The 24765-nt window shown below is 38.7% G+C and overlaps 1 protein-coding gene across 6 annotated transcripts in view; it reads right to left on the bottom strand.

Annotated features, from left to right (window-relative positions):
• COL16A1 (collagen type XVI alpha 1 chain) overlaps positions 1 to 24765 on the bottom strand; it is a 283723-nt gene that overhangs the window by 97570 nt on the left and 161388 nt on the right. For all 6 annotated transcript variants that reach the window (XM_073615404.1, XM_073615405.1, XM_073615408.1 and 3 more), the window contains exons 12-24: positions 21173 to 21235; positions 17669 to 17710; positions 17416 to 17460; positions 13840 to 13884; positions 13693 to 13755; positions 12164 to 12208; positions 10657 to 10752; positions 8912 to 8950; positions 8518 to 8562; positions 6359 to 6394; positions 6081 to 6203; positions 3960 to 3995; positions 1432 to 1467 (exon numbers count right to left, since the gene is read on the bottom strand). In XM_073615404.1, coding sequence (XP_073471505.1) covers positions 1432 to 1467; positions 3960 to 3995; positions 6081 to 6203; positions 6359 to 6394; positions 8518 to 8562; positions 8912 to 8950; positions 10657 to 10752; positions 12164 to 12208; positions 13693 to 13755; positions 13840 to 13884; positions 17416 to 17460; positions 17669 to 17710; positions 21173 to 21235 — 714 coding nt within the window. The remainder of the gene's footprint in view (positions 1 to 1431; positions 1468 to 3959; positions 3996 to 6080; positions 6204 to 6358; positions 6395 to 8517; positions 8563 to 8911; positions 8951 to 10656; positions 10753 to 12163; positions 12209 to 13692; positions 13756 to 13839; positions 13885 to 17415; positions 17461 to 17668; positions 17711 to 21172; positions 21236 to 24765) is intronic.

The raw sequence follows: 24765 nt of genomic DNA, 5'->3' as shown, positions 1-24765 counted from the left end.
ACACGAGGCAGTATTCGACAGACTGACACCAACAGTGGGGCATAATTGCTCCCACCAATATTAGGTCATTATTTCTTCCACTGCTACTAACGATGGAGCATAGTTTACTCCCTTTGACACTGGGGCATTTTCTACTTGCACTGGCCCCAGTCCAGTCCCCCGAAAGTCTGAAGGACATTAAACTGGCCCTTTGTTCAGAAAGTTTGGAGACCCCTGCTTTAGACCAATAGTTTAGCTGCACAGTTGCTGGCCCACGTCCTACAAAGAACTGCCTAACATTATCAGGTAGACATATATCCACCCATGCTCAGTTTAATTGAACTGCAGCAAACATTTTAAAGTCTTCCAAGCCTCAAGCTCAAAAACAAGCCCCTTTTTTGAGCTTGTTATATGAAAACAATACCTTACTTATTGTACAGTTAGTATTGGTTTAAATTCATTTTATTGAACAAATTACTTTAGAGAAATTGCTGTGTAAAATATTAGAACAAAAAAGGGCTAATTAACAACAGAAACCCTATTTTCACACCTTAAAGTGGGAAAAGGGGTTGTGCCCTTTTTGATTCCCTCTATGTGGGCATAACAAAGATCAGTAAAGCTTGACAGACTTCATTTAGACACATTTTGATCATTATTTTACAGGACTGGAACTTTGCTCTGCAATATTAGGTTTTCCCATTAGGTGGTGCTGCAGCCAAAATCTATAACTGCTGATCACTGCTGATCACTGTTATGAGAAAACCTGGAATTCATAGAAAGACAAAACTCGCCCTTTCTCCTACCTGAAGGGGCCAAACAAACACCGTGGTAGACACCAGGTTATCTGGAAAATGCTAGACATGCGATTTTAGCTGTACAAAGCCTAACTAACTAATTTACAGTTGTAAATAAATAATTCATCTTTCTATTCAGTTTGTAGGTTTTACTGCCCCTTTAGGCGCAGTTTTTTACATATAGGTATTTATATATACATTATTCAATAACATTTAGGCTGTTTATTCTACAGGACAACACAGCTTAATTGTAGTTTAATGAAGATAGATTTAATTTTATCATTCAAATGTGTATGCATGTTCACAAGACTGCTCTGACAGCTTGGTCTAAATGGAGAGTATCATAAAGCTGCAAGTTCATATAATTATTACAAATTCTGTATTTTTTATTGCATTCCTTGCAATACTTTACAGCTCCATTCTAAGCCTGAACATGAGTTTATAATCTATAAATCTCCCTGTACCTACTTGGTACATTTTCACCAGGCAGGTAATCATATCTCTTAAATCACTTTGGCTTATTGCCTTGTGTTTTCCTCCACACCCTGGACTTCAACTTAAAAAATAATATAGTAAAATTGTTTAATAGATTAGATTCCGAAGCACTTTTCTGCCCGGTACATATTATCATTGCTCCATGGGACATTTCTCCACTTACCTTTTCACCCTTGAAGCCATTAATACCCGAAGGTCCCTGTAATAGTAAAAATAAGAAGAATCTATTTAAATGTAATTTGCATAATATATTATGAAACATGGAACTTGTAAACAAAGATTACAGAAAAAACTTTCATGAATGAAACATTTAGGCTCTCATTGTTCCCTTCTACATTGGATCCCTTCTGAGAATGCCAGTTGCCTGGCTGTGTCTGTTTTAAAAGCTTTCTAAGTCTTTGGCCCAAGACAAGCTTGTCAATTAGCAATAAAGTCACTCAGAGCCCATATCTGCATACTTCTTCTGGGTCAGTTGCTCAGAAAGTACTGACGTCTTTGGATTAGCATGACAGCTAGCATTTTCATTGGAAGTAAAAAATAGCCTTCATAATTCTACAGTGTGGGTTTCATTAAAACACAGATCCAGGCTAAACAGATGGAGATAATTCAAGTTACACAGCAGCTGAAAGCTGTCAACTGAGCAAAACTGGCTTGTGCAAGAGTGACAATTTCTATACGCTATTTAATTAATAAGAAAAAATTTCGATAAGTCCCTTATGCTTGTTCACCTTACTTCTAAAAGAACATAATGTAATGAGATTTGAAACTGAAGTGCCACACCACTGCTAAGAGGTCCAGATACAACTTTATTCCATTAAAAGTCAGGGGTACAATACAATAAAAGAAGCCAACACATTTCGGGGGTCCAAGCACCCTCTTCATCAGGGCTTTCCTGGCAACAATGTGAACAAGCCAGAAGTAAACTGGACCTACAATGGTATTTTTTCAAGTGTGAATTACAAGCACAGGCCTTATCAGCAGCTTGTTTGGCCGTCAAACTACCAAGCTATTGAAAGGCCCATGCTTATATTTAACTGTGAGATAACCCTATGGCTCCAGTGCTATTTTTCCACTTTCATCCCCTTTTGATAAAGATTGCATCTGCTACCAAACAAGCTGCTGACAAGGCCTGTGCTTGTAATTCACACTGGAGGTCCACTATAGGTCCAGTTAACTTTTGGCTTGTTCTGATGAAGGGGGGGGGGGGTTGGACCCCTGAAATGCATTGGCTACTTTTGTGGATTTGTACTTGAGACTTTTAATGAAATAAAGTTATATCTGGACCTCTTAGCAGTGGTGTGGTACTTCAACTACTACTCTGGGGTGAAGAAGCTGCCTGCCCAGGAACCAGATCATTTACACCAACATCAAAACCTTAAGATAACAATACCGGCAAGATAACCCTACAGGTCCAGCACTATTTTTCCAATTTCCTCAACTAATAGAACATAGAACTCACTGTGACCTATACATATTATGAAATTAGACACTCCTGTGATAATTTTTGCCATTTATTCCTGTACAAAAGCATTAATGGTGTACATCATGTAAATGGACATATAAGACATGTGGGCTGGTGCGTTTTATATACGTAAGTAAGCTAGGTAGGTATCCAAGTAGATAAGATTATCTGCTCACTGGCTTTGCACCTCTTACAGCTACTGATACAGCCAGGAGTTCTTTTTTACAGTTAAAAGTTTTACAATCTCCTAATAAGAAAATAATATACAGTGCAATTATAGTTTAACTTATAAACTATAAAAGTAATATGAAAAGTGCAATAATCCCTATTAGCCAATCAGAATTTCCTTTCAAGTATCTGGCTTCAGTAAACTAAAATGTGGATGCTATGAATTACTGCACTTTGCTTGTCCTCATTGGCCTTTGCATTGTCTTATCAAATATGCTTATATGCTTAAAGCCTTGTACACACTAATAGTTTTTTTCGTTTAACCAAAAAAAAAAACAAAACCTGACAGCTCAGGTCAGAGCTGCTGTGCTAACAATCCGACGTTAGTGCAGTGATCGCCGACTGACTCCTGATCTGCTGATCAGGAGTCAGTCGGCAGACCTTTTTCGGTCACGACCCTTCGACAGAAGCTGGCTGCCATGTCAAGGGGCATTGGCTTTTATTGAACCGGCCAATGCCACTCGACATTTGGCCCCTGTGTACTAGGCTTTAGGCTCATTAAGAGTTTTCTCTCAGCAAAATGTGGTGACTGACAGTCACTAGCTCTCTGCAGACAGAAGACCGAGAGCTGAGCAATCAGCCGTCTTTGATCTCTCAGTTGTCAGTGTAGAGGCGGCAGAGGACAAATGCAGCATTGGATTGATGCTGCATACACCGAGGTTAGTATGTAGGTTTGTTGTTTTGAAATCCCATACTTCTCTTTTAAATATTTTTTGCATTTTAGAAACAGACAAAAAAAAAAAAAAAACACTAGCATAAACAAGCCTTGCAATATACAGCCAATTATTCTTCAACATTCAGACTAGCAATTTTGGTCCATAAAGCCTTGTTTTTTTAACCTTTTTGAATAATTTCCTGCACTTTATATCGCTGGTTTATTTCCCATAACTAACTGGAATACTATTAGCTGTGATTGGGAGTATAAAGCAGTATACATGTAGCTTCAGTGACCAAGAGAAGACGTTAAGGATATTCCTCTCGCCAAACAAAGTCAGGTATACCTGTTCACCTTTAGCCCCTTCTTCGCCTTTTTCACCCTAAAAAAGAAAAAATGAAAGATAATATGAAAAAAAAGGGATATCTTTTAGAAAGCCATAGCTAGACTGATTATCTTTTTTCCTAGTCTTGCATAAAAGCAATTTGCCTCCTGATCATTTGTTTTCAGTGGCCACAGATAAGCATTGTAAGTTATTTCCGAATAATTGTTGTTTTTTGGTGCCAGGGCATTGGGCATCAGTTTATGTAAAGCCTAAACCTTTTTTAATTTTGGTGAGAATAAGCAATGGTTAAGGCCTCTGCTAGGGTTTTTTTATTGTCTATGTCCTCTTTTGGAGATCTCCCTTTACTTCCTGTTCCAAAGAAACAACAAAAAGTGAGAGAAACTGTAATGGTGGTGCACCCCAGTGCAGTTACTCTATTTAGTTCCTTTCATATATAACATATGGAACACAATGACAATAAAAAATATCCTTATCCTTATGGGGAAATTCTCTCTCAGACAGCTGTTCCCAAAGGAGATTTCCCATCATATTCTGTTCATGTGACAAGTCAAACTTTTGGATTTATCCTCACTTTCTGCCCTGATTACGACAGTCAACCAGATAATCAGAAAGGGTGCATTTCCCCAGCTAGAACACACACAACCCATAAAAACTCGACAGGGGTTTTAAGTATACCATACTCGATCCAAAACTATATCCAAAACTAGAAAAAAGTTTTGGCTTTAAAAACACATGGTTAAGTTAAGGTGATAGGGAGAATTACTGCATTTTTAGAGGGCGGTTGAAATAAGGGTTCATTTTAGGGTTTACACGTAAGCCTAGTATACACAATGAGATTATCGGGCGTACTAAAGTACAACATTTCTCATACAAGAGAATAAAAATTCCGAATTCATGTATTGTATTTGTATTTCTATTTTCGGATGAAAACTGTACTGGTTAAACAAAAATCCTACCATCTGGTATCATATGAGAAACATTTTCGTGTTTGTCCCTTCGGATTATTTCTGGACAAAAGCTGTGTACTAACGATCAGATTATCGTACTATCACTTCTTAAAGCGCTAGTAAAGCCTGCTTGGTCATTTTTACCTACATGTAAGCCTACCTGTAGGTAAAATGAATACCTCCTAAACCTGCACCATTCAGAAGATATTCACCCTGCATGCAGCCAGTGACATCACTGGTGCAAGCGCTCTGAAGGTCAGGCAGCGCATTTGCTGGAGTGACGTCATTGGGGCTCCAGCCACTCACATAGCTGGAGTGCGCAAAACCGGAAGAAAGACAGGGGGAACATGTCAGCCCTCTCAATGGTGACAGTACCACGCTGGAGGGCTTCGTTCCAAGGTGAGCATTTCATAATGTGCTAGTATGCAATGCATACTAGTGCATTATGCCATTGCCTTGCAGGCTTTTTTTTTTTTTTTTACAACCGCAGTAAATAGTAAAGGTAAATAAAGGGTCAAAGACTTAAAAATGTATTAGGTAATTTGACCTTTGGGTCAACACAGAGAGAAGATGAATTACCTAGACTGACAAGGCTTAACTGTTCAGTGTCAAGAGTTTTTGCATCTGTAGTACAATTTGAAGTTTTTAAAAGAAATATAGTAAAATGAGACATTAAAACAGTTGTAAATACAATTGCCAATTATTTTTTTCTTTATGAAGCTGTTCATTTTTGAGTTTCTTATAAAATGTAAGAAACAAAAAACCCATATGATGTTTTGTTATAGTACAATAGGACATAGCAGTGAATAAAGGGTACAATGTATCTTTTAGTAAAGGGTCCTTTGGTTTCTGATGGCAGCCCTTAAAAAAGGGTCAGTGTTAGCATGTACTTTGGGGTTAGTAAGGCTTAGGATGTTATGGACACTTTGGGGAATGATACGGTTTTCATTTGTTTTCAGCACTAAAAGCCCTGTGAGGAGAATGACTGCATTAGGCCCCTGGCACTAAATAAAACCGCTCAGCGTGACAACAGTCAGTTTGGAAATAACTAATTTATTTGCAATAGTCTATAGAATCCAGTAATTTGAATGAAGCATTAATAATGACCATTTACATTTTTTAACTACTGGTTTCTCTATCTTCCCTTTTACCTGGCCTTCATGTTGTTACTTACTCGCTTTCCTGGCTCTCCAATTCCAGGAAGACCTGCTTGTCCTTTCGCCCCTTTGATACCAGGCACACTAATAACTTGTGTCCCATCAGCATTCATAGATGGGCACATTTCACATGGTTCACCCTATAACAGAAAACAAAAGTTTCATTTGCTCAAGCAGGAATATATGCTTCATAGAAAACATACATCAAATGGTACAAATGTACTACGGAAATGATTTAAGCTTAGGTAGCTACATAGTAGTATGTAAAACATGCGTGATGATAATACAATTTTACCTTCTCTCCTTTCAGTCCTGAGACTCCTGGTTTACCCTGTGAAAAGACAGATCTTAATCACAGTTTCAATAAATGATCTGATATTCTTAGATAAATGTTTTGTAACAACACACTTAAATACTCTTAACCTTTACAGCAAACTTAGCTATTCCTTGTTAAAAATCTCAAATGCATAGGCACTTAAAGACATGTTCTTTCTTGTATTAGAAAGAAGAGAAACAGGACAAGGTTTCCACTTTAGCGAATGTGGGCAGGTGGACTTTTCTATATCAGTACACAGAAAGTCAAAGGCTGGGTTCACACGTGTGCGGTGCGGATTTCAGGTCCATCTTTACTGCAAATTTCCAAAGTAGCTGTTTCAGCTGTGATTTAGATTCGGTTCTGATGCGAAGATTAGGAGTGGGCGGCCACCGGCATCCTAAACAATAGCTGGTTGTTAAGGAGTGGGCCGGCAAGCGGGCCACCACATCCTTAACAAGTGATGACTCATCAGCTGAGTGTAAACCAAAGAATTGCCGGCAATAACATTTGAGAAAAAAGCTGTGTGGAGGTCCCCCCCCAAAAAAACCAAACCAGGCTCTTTGGGTTTGGCATGGATTTTAACAGGAACCCTATGCCCAAGTTTAAAAAAAAACAGCGTGCCCCCCCAAATCCATACCAGACCCGTAGGTCTGGTATGGATTTTGAGGGGAACCCCACGCCAAAATAAAAAAAATGGCATGGAGGTCCCACCAAAATCCATACCAGACCCTTATCTGAGTATGCAGCCTGGCAGGGCAGAAAAGGGGAAGGACAAGCAACGACACCACCTTACCCAAAGCCCCCTGCATGTTGAGGGCATGTGGCCAAGTATGGTTCAGGAGGGGGGGGGCACTTGCTTGTCCTTCTCCTTTCCTGGCTTGCCAGCCTGCATGCTCGATTAAAGGTCTGGTATGGACTTTGGAGGGGGCCGCCCCAAGCCATGCTTTTTTTAAATTTTGGCATGGGGTTCCCCTTTAAAATCCATACCAGACCCGAACAGCCTTTTTTGGATTGGGGGGGTCCCCTACACTGTTTTTTTTCTCAATTCATGTTCAAAACTGCTGACATGTGTGCTTCAGAAGCGTTCTCATAGAAGTCAATGAGCGTGGAATTCGCATCTGAACTGCAACGCAGTGCTCAGAAATGCACAGCACTCTTTAAAATTTACACTGTGGATGCACTACAGATATGTGAACAGCTTCAATGGAAAACTATGTTGTTTCACATATTATGCGAATTGGTTGTGATTTAGGACATGGTGCAAATATGCAAGGTCACTTGGGGCAACCTCTTCTGGGTTCATAAGGTCTACAGAATCCATGTACTGTATAACTGACACTGCTCATGCTCTGTTGACATTACTAACTACATGGAAAATCTCAGCAATTGTTTATGTTTCAGATCTAATTTTCCTTAATGTTTTTTAGATGTGTGTAAAGTTTGTTACACTTAAAGTGATTGTAAAGGCTGAAGGTTTTTTACCTTCATGCATTCTATGCGTGAAGTTAAAAAACTTTCAGTATGCAGCTCCCCCCTCAGCCCCCCTAATACTTACCTAAGCCCAATCTCGATCTAGTGAGGTTCTCCTGGGTCTCTCCCTCCTGATTGGCTGAGATGCAGGAGCCATTGGCTCCCGCTGTTTTCAATCACAGCCAGTGATGCGGGAGCGGGGGGCAGGGCTGAGCTGTGCTATCTGTGTCTTATGGATGCAGAGAGCTGACTCTGGAGCGAGCACGCACGAGTGCCCCCACAGTTAGCGACTTGCTATGAGGGCACTCAGCGAGGTGGAGGGGCCCAGGATGCCAACGGGGGACCCAGGAATAGGAGGATCGGGGCTGCTCTGTGCAAAACCACTGCACAGAGCAGGTAAGTATGACATGTTTATTTTTTTTCCTTTACAATCCCTTTAAATTAGGCTCAGTAACAGTCTGTGGGCTAAATTACATCAGAGTCCTTTATAAAGCAACAATAGTGGTGGCCCTGATCAGAGGATTCGCCAGCACCCAATAGATTTTAGATACACAAATGTGAATGTAGAAATGTGAACTCTTTGATAATGTAACCCCTATAGTACTGTTGCATAAAGTCAGGAAAAACATCTAGTAAATAAGGCAAATAGGTGTGTTGGAGATGCTTACTGGTTTTCCCACTGCTCCATCTCTGCCTGGAATTCCTGGTTTACCCTGAAGACAATAATGAATTTATGAATTATTAAAGCATTATTTGTAGTGTTATATTGTTGGAACAGTCTATTAAGTGTATTCTGTGATCATTAAGTACATGGCTGTATGTTAGTATTTTTTGTTTAATATCAGCACACAACACATCTGATACCTGGAGATGAGCTGTTGGCTGTTGACCTGTACTGGGGCCTAGAGAGTAAAGGGTGTCCATTTTCCAAGCAATTCTTTGAAGAACTGTGGAAGAGTGGGCCCTATTGTGATTTCTGCTTGTTATACTAAGCTTACAGCAAATTTTAGTGCTTATACATGTTACTGACTGAAAAATGTGTCCTTAGCAAATGCCTCTTACCATTTCACCTGCGAGGCCAGGAGGGCCACCTGGATTACCCTGAAAAATAGAAAAATACCATCAAATAATTAATTTTATATGTAAGCTACTGATATATGTTAAAAGCTAGATTACTAACAGTTAGAATCAAACACCTATTGTAATTCATTAGTATACTTTAATTTTAGATGCACTCTTAAAGACTATAATCTGAATTTTCAGTCAGTACTAAAACCAGCCCAACATGGTATTTATTCTACTAGAGTTGTAAAAGCCTTACTTACTTTCAGATAGCCTTTTTACAAGCAAAGGAGTTTTCTGAGGTAGTGTGGCTTGTCATGCTATAAGTGGAGCTTAAATTAATTGTATTTGAAAGTCAAGGTATGTAAGTGAGTTGGTGTCTGTGTCTGAATGTCAGTTTTTGTCCATGTCTGTGCCTGCAGTGATATGTGTCTATATCAGTCTTTGCCAGTCTTCCTGTATCCTTTATTGCATTTCAGTATCTGTCAGTCTCTGTCTATTAGGGCTAGTTAGCTTGCATCTGTGTGGAAGTTTTAGTATTTTATAAGTGCTAATACACTTCTGCAATAGACTATTAAGTTGCAGTTTAATCTAGATGGACGTCAGTCTGCAGGAGTAGGCTTTCCTAGGCAAACTGCATTTTCATGCTGACCACTCTAGGTAACACCCACATGTGATGATGAGAATTCATGTTTGAAAAAACTGAAATCCAATGAATGAAGGTGCAGGGCAGGGGACAGTCAGGCTTGGGAATGAAAGTCTAGATAATGCTGGAATCCAGCCAAGAAATGAGGCAGGCTTTATTTGACTTACATATGACTAATACACACTGTGAGAAACTCACAAATGGAACTCAGGAATTTTAGTACAAGACTAGTAGTACAACTGTGCAAGACCGAAGGTACGGCCAGAGTTCAGCTGTAAGGCCTAATATACACGGGCGCCTCTGTTTGGCGGACTCCGCTTGCTTAGTGGGGGATCACTCTACTCTCCGCTCTATGGGGAAATCAGGTGAAAACGAACCGCCTGTCTGTTTTTATCCAATCATATCCGATCTGATCCACCAGACGATCGGAAAATAGGACCATTATCCGTCGGGATTTTGCAGACAGGATTGGATTGGATAGCAGCGGGTGTCAGCGAACATGTCACCACTGACATCCATCACTCCATAAGGGTGAATAGATGGTCTGATCAGGTCCACCTGAAAAACTGACAGGCGGACCTGATCGGACAGCCCATGTGAGAGGGCCCTAAGGATACCAGGGTTCTCATCTGCCTCCTGAATACATGGCTTCTAAATTGCTTAGTAAATCCTAAAATAATTTATGACTGTTAATGACTGTAAATAAATATATGGGCATAATTTGTAATGTGTTTGCATTTTCTTTGAAGCTTATTGCAGTCTACTGACCTACATTATTATTTTAGGCTGAAAAATGCTCTCCCAGTGCTGCTTACAGTATCTCCTACAGGTCAGGAAGTATCTGTGTTCTGGATATTGTATTTTCAAATGTTATTTCCTTTATCTTCAGTAGTATTTAGTTTAACTGGCCCATTAAGCTGTGTTAAAATACGACTTCAAATGTCTGCTAGCTAAAGTGTCCTCCGCTGAGAAACCAACAATCACATTCAATGCATGCAAGCTCCAATCCTGTCTGTCAGCACTGAGGGATTAACTGAAGATTCACTGGCAGGATATGATGAGAAGAATGTTCTGAGAATACAGAAAACTGTGAACTTACAGGTTTGCCTGGTAATCCAATCCCAGGGAGTCCTGGCTTTCCTGGAGGTCCCGGTTCTCCTGCCAGTCCTTCAGGGCCTACAATTCCGGTTTCTCCCTAATGCAGGAAGGAAATTAAAAGTACTACCCAATATTCCACAACACATCCTATTTAACCTAGTGCTATGAACAGAGCTTCGTGCAAAAGTTCATTTATTTCGCTAATGCAACTTAAAAGGTGAAACTAATATATGAGATAGACTCATTACATGCAAAGTAAGATAGTTCAAGCCGTGATTTGTCATAATTGTGATGATTATGGCTTACAGCTCATGAAAACCCCAAATCCACAATCTCAGAAAATTAGAATATTGTGAAAAGGTGCAATATTCTGTTCCCAAAGTGTCCCACTCTAATCAGCTAATTGCTGCAAAAGGGGGCCAAACCAAGTACTGAGTACATATGCATGCTTATACTTTTCAGAGGTCCGATATTGTTCTATGTACAATCCTTGGTTTATTGATTGCATGTAATATTCAAATTTTCTGAGATTGTGGATTTGGGGTTTTCATGAGCTGTAAGCCATAATCATCACAATTATGACAAATCACGGCTTGAACTATCTTGCTTTGCATGTAATGAGTCTTTCTCATATATTAGTTTCACCTTTTAAGTTGTATTAGTGAAATTAATGAACTTTTGCTCGATATTCTAATTTTTCAAGTATTACCTGTATAGCATACATAGTTACATAGTTAGTAAGGTTGAATAAAGACACTAGTCCATCCAGTTCAATCTGAGTGAGTGTGGGCGCGTGTCTACAATTATCCCTATTTATTTAAGGTACCCATATAGCGCCGTCAATCGCACACTCACATTACATTACTCACCTTTTACAGTATAACTTTCTTTAGCTGTCTACATTTTTCCATATCATAAATTACAGATGCCCATTCCACCTTTTAAAAATTAAGTATAACGCACTAGAAAATGCAGACTCAGCCGTGCAAGAGATATCAGGCAATTATCTGTGGCTACATTTGATTCTAGCAATCTATTATGACACAGCTTGCTTCTGAAATGACAGAATGGTTTTTAAATTAAATCCTAATGAGTGCTGCTTTCACACGAGCCCTGTTGGCAGCTCGTTGGCCTAAAGCAGTGTTAACTCAAAGACAAGACAAAAAGTTCTTATATTTGTATCTTTCTATATAATATTTATTTTGGAGTCTTATCCTATATGAACCTTTTTTTTTTGTAGTACTCTAACTTCTCTCCAATTTTCAAAGGTCACTTCTGCATATGATCTTAATTTATCACGCATAGCAAAAAATAAGTTATACTTATGAATAGGTGAATAGGCTCTTTCCTACTAGGACAGAAAGTGTGTTAGTGGTAAAATCACCAGGAGGAAATAAAATAAAGAAGCCCAAAAAAGAAAACAAATGCAGCCACCTAAGTCTAAGGACTAGTAAGTTGCAAAATTTTACATTTTGGGGGGTTTAGCTTCATTTTAAGTATTCACTTACCTTTTGACCCTTTGGTCCCACAACACAGATTTCACCTGGCCTGCCCTAGATAATAGAAAGCACAGGTGTAAAAACCATGGTACAGTTTCATAATGTGTGTTTTGCAGACTTTTGCTCCATAAGTAGGGACAGCATTACCTACTCAATGAATATGAAATTGCTGACCTTTTTTGGTGAGCATGCACCTTTGCAGCCTCCATGTAGGGACTGAAAGACTCCACGGAAATAAAGATTAAAATTAAGTCATAGCTAATACCTTTGTGTGATATTTTCAAGACCTGGACCTCTTTTTTAAAGACCAATTACAACCAAAAAGGTTCTTTTTCATTTTGGATAACGCAAGGAAAAATGACAGCCTCTGTCTTATCCCTATAAGGGGCACATTATGTGTGCTGGTTCGCTGTGGTGTCAGTCATTCTAAATACCCCCCCCCCCCCCAGCATACCTATATTGAGGTATAATGTACAGCAACTCACTGTTGTATGTCACAGTGTGCTTCGCTGCTGAAAATTCTGCATACATGACTTTTGGTCCATTGTGGTGTGTTAAGTAGCCCCTTTAAATAGATGGGCTACCCTAAAGCTGAAGCCACCACATCTAAAGATTGGTAAGCTACAATATATTACATTTTTGTTTCTGGGTTTAATATTGCTTTACGCAGCTGGAATCTATAAACATGTGTGACTACTCATCATCCACAAACTCTGCTCCTGCAAAGCAATAGGAATTTTTCCTGAACTGCTCGGTGTAAAGTGTGCTGGCATTCAGCATGAAGTATTGGAAGAGGTATGCACAGACATGACATTTTCAAGAACAGTTAATAGTTCCTCTCCGATTGCAAGAAAAGAAAGGACAATATTAACTGGTTATAAGTTACATGGGAAATGAGCTATGAGAAAGTCTGAAATGTCTCCTCTCAAGGCCAAAAGCCATTATAAAAGACACATGACGTTTCTAGTGATCTTCAAAATATACCACCACAACCATGCAATAACCACTAATTATACATACAGATTCCTCACACTGTGGCTATGGGTACATGTACATCATTTTTGTTTCAGTCAAAGATGCCTGTAAATACATACTGTAACTGAATAGTCAGTTTTAATCATTTTCAGTAAGATAATGATGAGTAACAGCATGACTTAATAAATTAAGTCAATGTTGAATCACAATAATAGCTTAATGTGCCTTGGTTGTCACCTTTTATTTTTTTCTGTACATGTAAATTAATACCCCTGTGACCCCCTGTATATATTGAGTGTTACTAGAAGCCTTCTGCAAACACAGGTAGATTAAGCAGAGGCTTCCAAACCCCAATCAGTGAAGTTAGGGTTTAGTAGCTCAGGTCCTATCAATTCCAATTTTTGAAGGGATAAGAAAAACATCTGATACTTTTTCCCTGTTATAGTTTTCTCTTCTTTCCTTGTTGTTTGAGGTGAGTGCAGGTTTGATCTTATGACCATGGTCTGATGAACGTTTATTAGATCACCCCACCAGAATATTAACTGTAAATATCCATTACTTACATCCCGACCAGGAACACCAGAAGATCCTTTAAATCCTAAATCTCCCTTTTCACCTTTTTTTCCCTGGATAAAACAATACAACAATTTATTGAAGAAAGAACTTTTGGGCTGAATACATATAGCACAATACAAGCAAATGTTGCCTACTTTCTCTCCTTCTGGCCCAGATGGTCCCTCGTATCCTCTTAGACCCTTTTGTGAAGAAGATAATCAGTTGGTTTTGGGATAAAAGATTAGCATATCAAAATGTAGCTTTTAAGAAAAACAAACTTTCTTGGTTGAAAGAGCAAAGCTGACTGATGTAATATTTCACGAGTAATGCAATGGGGTTGATTTACTAAACCTGGAGAGTGCAAAATCTTTTGCAGCTCTGCAGAGAAACCAATCAGCTTCCATGGTTTAGAAGAAGCTGAAGTTAGAAGCTGGTTGGCTATCATGCACAGCTGCACCAGATTCTGAGCATTCCAGTTTTAGAAAATCTCCCCCATTGTTTCTCGCTACCTGTATTATATAGAGGGGGTAAATGTGCTATCTTGTGAACCTGTAAAAAAATCAAAAGTCAAGGCAGCTTTCCATAAATTTGGATGAAATTTGGCCTTTGAGCATTCAGTGATGGGAACAAGCATGGCAAGGTGGACATGCAAGAAATGTCTAGTTAGCAGATGTGCAAATATTGAGAGAAAAGAATATTTCAACCTGATTTATAGATTCATGCCTATATCTGTAAAGGAGGCTATTGGTATTGTGACAGAAATAGAGAGAGAATACAAAATTTTAAAATTGTGAACAGAGCAAAAACGAGGACAAATGTTCTGGTGACAATAGTCCAAAATGGGAATTCCCCTTACTTTGTTAACACTTTCATTAATTTGCTTTTACATCTCCAGGTCATAAAGGAAAGGGAAATCTGCCCATCAGAATAACCTGTTAGGGATTTTAGCATAACCTACTATATTGGCTTTAACCCCTGCCAATTGTTTGTACTGCTGTCTTTGTCCCACTGGAGAAATTCACCTTGTTTGTCCTGTTGACTAAGTGAGAAAAAAAAATCTAAAATTTTGAGTTTAGAACAGGAATAGAAGGGAATTATTCCAACAAGGTCACTTATTACAGTGACAGCTATCTAAAATACCATTTTCATCCCTTTGGGGAGAAACTGTCACTTCCTTTTTTGTATACAAGACAGAAAGTAAACGTTAATCTCCCTAATGAGACACAAGTGACAGAAAACATGCCACAGATGTTATCGTCTAACGTAGTTTATAAACAACTTTGAGCCCTGGTTCACATTGATGCAAGTTGGCATGAGATTTGACATGGCATGCGATTTGACATGTCAAATCGCATGCTAAATCAATGGAAATTGCCGGCAATGGCACCGTCCGAATTGGCGCCGCACCGATTCCCAAAAGTAGTTTCTGTATTACTTTTGGCGATTTCGGGGTGCGATTTCCATTGACAGCTGTGCAGAAACCCACACAAATGTCTCTGAAATTGCCCCCGAAATCGGGACTGACATTCAGGAATGAAATTGTGCGATGTCAGCTGATCTCGCACGATTCCATTCCCGCAGTCAGTGTGAACAAGGGCTGAAGCATATTAACTTTATTAGTATCACAAACAAACAAAAGATTTCCCAGCACACTTACCAACCGGCCTGCAAAACAAACAAATCGGCCCTGTCTAACAGTTTACATTAAAAACAGAGGGTTTTAACTTTATTGGTAACATACTCAGCAAAATCCTCATCTCTGGTGAACAATGACATGATAGATTAAAATCTGAAACTAGTATTAAAATGTATACAAATATGAGCAAGAACAAATAACTGGTAAACAATGAGACACTTAAAGGGTCTTTTTATACATTTTTTACTCAAAAATCGCACACCTTTCACTCAGCATTTACACAATTTTTCAATGCTTATTCCAATCAGAAAAATGTGTGAATTTTGGAAGAAAGCTATGTGAATCTTGGGAGAAACAATTATAAATAGACCCCTTAGAGTCATCAGTCACCAGACAAGAAACTTTAATGAACCACAACAGCATTTACTCAGCAGTTCTGTTACATCTTTTATTTATTTATGGTAATATTATCAGGGCATTTTTTCAGCGGGAACGTGGGGGGACGCAGCTCCGGCACCTCCAGCACAGAATGTATGTAATGGCGAGGGGTACTATAGTAAGCTGGAGGGACTATCGATGCTGGCTGCTGGGGGATCTATGGTCGCTGGGGGGATCTATTGTTGTGGGGGGTCTAGTGTTGCTGGGGAGGTTTATTGTTGCTGGTGGAGGATCTATAGTTGTGGGAGGGGGGGTTACTTGTTGCTGGAAGGCATCTACTGTTGAGGGAGGGGTCTATTGTTGGGGGAGGGGGCTATTGTTGCTGGCGGTTGGGAAATCTATTATTGCTAGTGGGGGTCTATTGTTGCTGGGGGTATGTTATTGAATAGGGGTTGTCTATTGTTGTTGGCTGCAGGGGATCTATTTTATTGCTTTTCTTGTTATCAGTATCAAATTGTATACAAATTACTTGTTTCTGTATTCTCTGGAAGGGAGGGTACTGGGAGGTGGGTAGAGGGTGGAACCCAAGGTCGGTGCTCAGAGGTGTGTAGGGGGCTGAGACAAGGGGTGATTCGAAAAGGAGGGAGTTACTGCACCTATTCCCTGAGAAAAAAGCCCTGAATATTATTAATATTATTATTAATAATATCTGTACTTGTGTAAACTGAACTTACATTATACTGTATGTGTAATTATACAGCATATATTTTATATGTAACAATATATCAATATAATCCAGATCAAATACACTTCAAAAATAGTAATGGGAATCTAGGAAGTGATGTCTGTATCACTACTAGCGGTATAAAATGATTTTAAATTGAAAGTCTGAGTTTCCAACATTTTATATAGTGAATAATGTGGTTTACAAAGGGTGCAGATTTGGTTAAGACTGATTGGAACTATGTGTGGCGTACGTTAGGTTAGATGCTGCAAAGTGGGTTCAAAGCTACATAAATGTGACAGTCCCTAGCACCCTCTAGTGATAAATTAAAGTAACTGAATATAGACCATTTTTCCAAGGTCAATATATACAGAAAATGAATAGGTATTTTTCATCAAATGCTAAAGACTTCCTTGCTTTATATCATTATATGAGTAAGTATAAAAATAATCTATTGTAGTTGCCATTTGCACATATTTGAAAATAGATTCTAAAAAAGTAGTGTTTAAAAACACAAGCAATGCAGTTTAAGCACAGTAACTATAGGCTTTAAACCATACTCTTTATAATATAGAGCATGTTTTTTGTACATGCTTTATTGGTAAGTTAAAGTGTGTGTAAAACTAAACTTGTTTTGATTTTGGATAAAGTAGGGAATAGTTTGGACCCCTGTCTATTTTCTTTACTTCCTGTTGGGGAGATTTCTATTCACTTCCTGTCCCAGAGACACACGCGGAGATTTCTCCTAAACACATGAGATTTCACTCATAGACAGCTGTCACCAGAGCAGGTTTAGCCATTGGATGATGCTCCCTCACTCCGTGTTCCTATAAAAACATTTTGCCCTGGTGGGGACACATTCAAGGGTTCAAACCCTCCCACGTGATATTCAAAATTGCAATTAAGAAATACAAGTTTTGGCTTAACATACACGGTAATACAAACACAGGCAAGAATGCTAATTAGCAAAAATGGCATATCTTAATTACTCACCGTCTCCCCTCGCTCTCCTTTCTCTCCTTTTACACCCTCGGCACACTATGTAAAATTAAAAAAAGAGATATAAATAGTGATTATGTTGTAAATAAGATATAAAATTGGGTTTATAGTATATGTCTTTACCCCAGACTAGCAACAGACGATAAAGTAATCTATTAAAAGTAACGGATCATCTTCATAAACCAGAAAATTACACTGAAGTAATATATTCAGTATGTTAAGACTGCTGATATATCATAAAACTCACCTGAAGGGGTCCATCTGATGAGGTTCGGATGCAATCTGCCCCCTAAATGAACAGAAGGAATAAAAGATTAATAAAATAGGTTATAGTATCAGGAAGTCCTACGTGTGCTGTGTGGCTCTACAGTATTTAAAATGGAACTTTAGTCAGAAAATTAAGTTCCAATAGATCTTTTCATGCTGGCCCATTTAGCAGGTATAGTTATGTAAAACATTAAAAATAAGTGTCTATACTGTTTGAAGTCCAGTAATGCACCATCTCACCCTGTTCTGCACATGTTCAGGTGCTCTTACTAAATTAGATTACTTGTAAGATTTACTGTTGCTGAAGGGGGAGGAAAGCAACAGGAATGAGACAGACTGTGCCAAGGAAATGCAGATTAGGTAGAGGGAAAAGAAAAGCAGGAGAGGTGATAGGACAAACTCTGCTGCCAGAGAGACACAAAAGAGTTCAACTTACAAGGCTAGTGTCTTATCTTATCTCCCTGATATTCTCTCCTTTCTACCTCCATAGAGCAGCCTGTAAACTTCAGCACTGTAACCTTCTGTCAGCCTTCCTCTTTAGCTAAGTCAAGAAATTCAAGGCTGGAAATGTACACATTTTAATTGAAGAAAGTGACTTAGTTTTTGAGACCAAGGAGAGGGGTGGGGAGGCTTCTAATAAGGAAGTGACTGCATGACAGCCTCCAGCAAGAAGAATCAGGAGCAATGCTGCAGGCAATTTACAGCACACACTAATTTTGGTGGCATAATTATTCATTTGGAATGTATGTTATTTTGTTAAAGAACATTCTACATTCACACCAGTGAATCAAATTTACATTGAATTGTCATTATAGTGAAAGGGGCTGGCGGCCACACCAATTTGCTGAGAGCTGCAGCAGGAATCTCTGATTCCTGTTGCTTCTATTCGCACCGACCCTAATCGCCAATGTGAATGTAGCCTTATGCCCCGTACACACGGTCGGATTTTCCGACGGATAATGTGTGATAGGACCTTGTTGTCGGAAATTCCGACCGTGTGTAGGCTCCATCACACATTTTTCCATTGGATTTTCCGACACACAAAGTTTGAGAGCAGGATATAAAATTTTCCAACAACAAAATCCGTTGTCGGAAATTCCGATCGTGTGTACACAAATCCGACGGACAAAGTGCCAGGTATGCTCAGAATAAATAAAGAGATGAAAGCTATTGGCCACTGCCCCGTTTATAGTCCCGACATACGTGTTTTACGTCACCGCGTTTAGAACGATCGGATTTTCCGACAACTTTGTGTGACCATGTGTATGCAAGACAAGTTTGAGCCAACATCCGTCTGAAAAAATCCTAGGATTTTGTTGTCGGAATTTCCGAACAAAGTCCGACCATGTGTACAGGGCATTAGTGTTAATAATCTGTTATGGGTAAAGTTCTGCTTTCAAGAGTTCCCATTGCTTACAGACCCTCAAAAGCCCCTTTCTAGTATGTGAACATAGCTAGAACATATACAAATGACCCACTTTAAAGACAAATCTATTTTTGCATATCTAAAAAAGAAATGTTACCAATATGGCAGAATCTAACAGGGATATATTTAACAAGAGGAGAGATACCAATTTTACCAAATTAGTCAAATTAGTCTATACACTTGCAATCCTGCCCTGGTAGAACAATTCTGTGCAGGCTGTGTCCAGTGGTTACATACTGATGTACAGGATTTAGCCTTGATTGACCAGCTTTTATGCACATTATAAAAGAGGTATGGAAGAATAACAGCACAGTGGTTATAAGATCAAGACACTTGCCTTGAAATGCTGCAGTTCAATATTCAATTTACATCAAGGGCATTTGTTTGCTTTTCTCCCACAACTCAACATCTTAGTGGTACATTAACCACATTCTGGGTCACCTCATAGAGGTAAATCATCAAATCACAAAGTATGTTTGCTGGTGGTGGAATGAGTGGTAAGGGCAATAGATTGTATGCTCCTTTAGAAGGGACTCATGTGATTATATGTATTATACTGTATAAGTGCAAGATATAAACTATGCATAAATAGACACCAAACATTTCTACAAGCGCCACCTGTGCCTCTGAACTTTAGAGATTTCTTATTATTTAAGGTACTTATATAGCGTCGTAAATCTACATAGTACCTTACATATACATTGTACATTCACATCAGTCCCTACCCTCAAGGAGCTTACAATCTAAGGTCCCTAACTCACATTCATATACTAGAGCCAATTTACCTACCAGCATGTCTTTGGAGTGTGGGAGGAAACCGGAGTACCCGGAGGAAACATACGCAGGCACAGGGAGAACATGCAAACTCCAGGCAGGTAGTGTCATGGTTGGGGCTTTTCACTATATCCCCTTATCCTCTCATTGTGGACATGAATTGCAATCAGACTACATCTCAGAATCTTGGACCTATTTTTATAACTTACTTTTCCCAGTAGGCACTAGCGTTGTGGTGTGTGGAACAGTGGAAAAGACAATGGTACTTTTACTACTGAGGCATCACAAATGGGAAAGTCACATCATGCAATTAGATGGTTTTATGGCATCAGCTTCCATTATCTTTTTTATTGAGCACTTCATATGAAATATATTTTATGAGTACTTCTCCTGCTCTTCCCTATATCAAACAACATTTAATGAGATTTCAATTAGAGCCCATAGAGACCTTGTTTAATTTCTGTACTGTGCTCCTGATAAATCCACATATTCTATGAACTGGAAGTATTCCCACACAGCTACTGATTAGGTGGGTAAGGAGTGGCGTCTCCAGATTTCTGAATGAACATGGTAACACATGAGGCCTTTAATGCTATAACTTGGCATTCTTAAGTTACAGATTTCAGAGATTATGCGCAAAAATGGCAAAATTTCCATTGCTGCTGAAAATAATTAAGGATTGCTTTTCTGAAACATGTTTTTAATTGTGGTAACCATCTTGTTCATTTACAGTATATACTTCCAGATCCTTAGATCCTTCTTTTTTTGGGGGGAAAGCTACCATCTTTTATATGTTTCAAAAATTAAATATTAGTATATATTTGTTCAGCCTCAAGGAGCACCCTTGGTACTACCTGCAAACAAACTTCAAAAAACTAGATAGAAATGAAATACAAGATGAAAGATTTGTCGCACATTGCACAGACACTAAATGAGTCCAGTAAACTGTAGGCCTCGTGGGTAGCTTATAACCACTGAGCCATGGTGTAGTGTAGAATTTATCCATTTGGGAATAACCCCTCCATCATCTTTGCTGTTAACCTGTTTTATCTGGGCAATACGTACTGCACCTTTGCACACCATGTACACCTTTTGCACCTTTGGGTATTTGTATATTGACATGAACCATTTATGCCATCATAGCCACACTCTGTGTGGTGTTTTTGACATGTATGTAGATCTGGCAACCTTCATAACATAATACATTTTTCTGCATATATTTTTTTAATCTTTTTTTGTATAAACATTTTCAAGAAAAATCAAGTAAACAAAAAAACTACTCACTCGTTCTCCTCTCTCCCCTTTGGGTCCATAAGTTCCAGACTGCCCTCTTTCACCTTTGAGACCCTATGATAAGAAGCGGTAAAGAAAATCATTATATGTGAAAAAAACAGCTGTGTTCATTAACAATTGTAAGGTAATAACTCTAGATGTGAAGCAAAGATAAGGCATTTTCATAGTATTTAACATAATTAGCAACTAGCAACTACCAGCTGCATTCATTAACGAAAGTAAGGCAATAACTCCAGATATGAAGCAAAGTCTTTTCACGGTATTTAACATAACTAGCAACTACCTGTATGCAGGGCATATCAGGAATGGATATGTTGTGCTTCAGAAAATAACAGATGCAACAAGGTATACTATATAATCCAGCTTTCGAAAACATAATCATAGAGTTGCTTTGTATGTAATTGTGATGAGTTATTATGTGACGTTTGTTGCACTGTTGAGGTCTTTTGTCACATATGATCTACAGTACACGGCGTACCGAAGCAAAATAATCACGTTCTCTTACCTGTTCATAGTAATTGCAATATGCACACTATGAGCCATAGTGCAAAATGTCTCCTATTACAAACATATGACATTTTTATGATATGCTTGAAAATATGTTTGATATTAAGACGTAAAGTAAGAATATATCTTATATATTTTCCACCTTTACTTAAAAGAATATTTTTGAAGAATACCATTTTTTTTCTAGAAAAGCAACTTCAATGCTATCCATGTAAATAAAGTGTAAAGACTGTACATCTTACATTGCATTAGAGATGAACTTTACTATATAGGCTATAGAACCTGCGTGGCAGCCACAAAATAACAGATGTGACTGAATGGAACAATACATAGTAGATTTCACAGGAAACAGTTTTCACTGTAAAGTTCATAGTGCACTCAGCATAACATTCTCATCAAAGGCCATATGTTTAACATTCACTTTATGGCAAAATAACTATATGGCTTTTGCCATACCACATATGTCTAATAGGCACACTTCCAATCAGCAGCCCCTTTTCCATTTAGAGATCATTAAAAAATAAATTGAATACAGTAATTGCAGATGTTTGTATATAATAGTGTTAAGAAGGGTGTTAATGTGTGGAATAAGATATGTTGAAAAGACTGACATATGGGGTCCCAAGCAGTAAACTGTAGTTAGAAGGGGAATCTTCAAATGAGAACATCTGTTCCAGTGACAACTCTCAAGGGCAAGATTTTCACTCACTTAGGAGGTTTACAGCAAAATAATAATTAAAAAATGAAGAAAAAACAAACAAACAAACAAAAAAAAAAAACTCTTCTCCATTCTATTAAAAACTAGAAAATGGTTTTGGCTTAAGCCTTATTTCAAAGACAAAAAAAATAAATGCAATAATTGGTGTGGTGTTAGCACTTGAAATGTAACCCTTGTAATATGAATATCTCATTTCCAATAGTTTTTCACCAAATGAAAGAGGAAAACTGTAGTTGTTAACATTGCTCTTTTTACCTGGTATAAGCAAGTTAAAACAGAATCATTTGGATGCAGCTCTCCATGTTTTTTGCAGACTTTACCAGCCCAACATACTGGCTTATATTTTCTTAGCAAGAGGGATACAGGTATTATGCAGGCTCCCGTCTATGTTAACCTCCCTGGCGGTATGATTATTTCAGATTTTTGATGCTGAAAGCGGTACAATTATTTTGTATGAAAATTTGGCGTTTTATATTGTAGGCCTGTAATTTTTAGGAATAACTCACTTAAATCTGTCCAAACAAGAGTCTAGTAGACATCCCGGGTATGATAAAGTTTGAACACGAAATCATAAATTATAATATAATAAATAACTATAAATAATTATAATAATATAATAATAATAAAAAGTATTCAATAATGTAAACAAATCAAAAAACACTGAAATTTGCTCAGTTGCAGAATTGTCGCTGTCATTACTTTCAGTGTTTGATGACGGATTTCCCCACAAATCACTATCGCTCAATTCTGCAAGTGATTCTAATTTATTATCGCTGTTTTCTAGCTGGTCTAAAACCACTTTTGATGTAAAAGGACGGTTTTGGTTGCTATGGACAATCTCCAGTTTCCAGGCAGAAAGAACAGTTTTTATAATATAAAACTGCATGCAGGACACTGGACAAACCACTAGGGACAAAAGGGATGTGAAATAAATGGATACAGTAATGTAATCTGTAAGATTACTGTACTGTATTGTACTGTATATGTATTGTGTTTTTTACCTTTTGAACTTGACGCCGTTCGCCGTTCCCGTTCTCCGTCCCCGTGCGTCGCAACGCTCGCAGGGAACGGAGCTCGGCGCTGTGATGAATTGAGCGGAGGACGGCTCGCTCACAGAGCGGTGAGGACATCGCAGGATCCTGGGGACAAGGTAAGTTTGCTGTACCTGGATCCTGCGATGCAATCCCACGTATGGCTCGGGGTTACCGCTTTTGGTGCTGAAAATCCACCCCGAGCCACACTTGGGAATACCGTCAGGGAGGTTAATACTAAGGACTCATGTACACTGCTGCTGGTAAACGGACGTTTAGGAGCAGTTGGGTGTTTTCTTCAACTGCCCCTGAACTCTCCTCTATGTTATCTATCTGTCCATGTACACAGGGCCATTTACAGTCGTTTCTAGGTAGTTGAGTTTAGAGGCATTTTTTGGAACACAAAAAAATGCGTTCAGCAGCTGAGTTTACAGGCATTTTAAGCGCCAAAAGCGTCTAAACGCGGCTAAATGCATCTAAACACGGTAACTCGCATTTAGCTGTGTTTCGTTAATGGGCGTTTTTAATTTTTTGCTATTTGGAAAAAAAAAAAATATTTTTTTTTAAACACTTCTAAATGCAAACGCAGCAAAACGCTGCAAACCCCTGCTAAATGCGGCATGTAAACATAGGTTACTCTCTGTCAAGTTAAATCGTTCAGGAGAAGTTGTAAAAACGTCCCGTGTACATGAAGCCTAACTGATGTACTGTACCTTTTATCATAGGGCAAGTCATTTTAGGACAAGCCACATCAGTGCAGTTTATGATAAAGACATTAAAGCTGGCATTTAATCTGCTCTTCCACCGCCCCTGCCATTGGAATCAATGGACACCGCTGTCGAAGCACCTGCAAAGCGATTCGGCAGCGGCGCTTTGCGAGAGCTAATAACCCTTTATTCGCCCGCTAGCGGGGGTTAAAAGTGCCCCTCTAGTGGGCGAAAAACAGCGCTATTACATCGGTAAAGCACTGCTAAAATTAGTGGTGCTTTACCGCTAATGCCCCCCCCCCAGTGTGAAAGTACTCTAAGCAATTTCAGTACAGGAGAGGATTCTGAACAACTGTCCATAACTCAAGGTAAGGCTGGAGTTCAGCTTAAAAAAGTTTTATTTTCCAATCTCCATTTGTTTTTATTATATGAATCCCCATTAACTACGATAAATTGTTTTACTGTATAAACACACAAACAAAGGATAAGGACTGGATAGTACAGTATAAGCTGTTTCTAAAGCTGAACTCTAGGCAGATATATAACATAGCTCCCAACTGTCCCTGATTTTGAGGGACTGTCTCTGATTTGGAACAAGTTAATGGCATAATGTTTTACAGG

This window comes from Aquarana catesbeiana, linkage group LG02 (genome assembly GCF_042186555.1).
Source record: "Aquarana catesbeiana isolate 2022-GZ linkage group LG02, ASM4218655v1, whole genome shotgun sequence".
Taxonomy (NCBI): Eukaryota; Metazoa; Chordata; class Amphibia; order Anura; family Ranidae; genus Aquarana; species Aquarana catesbeiana.
This window is presented reverse-complemented; position numbering and strand designations above follow the sequence as displayed.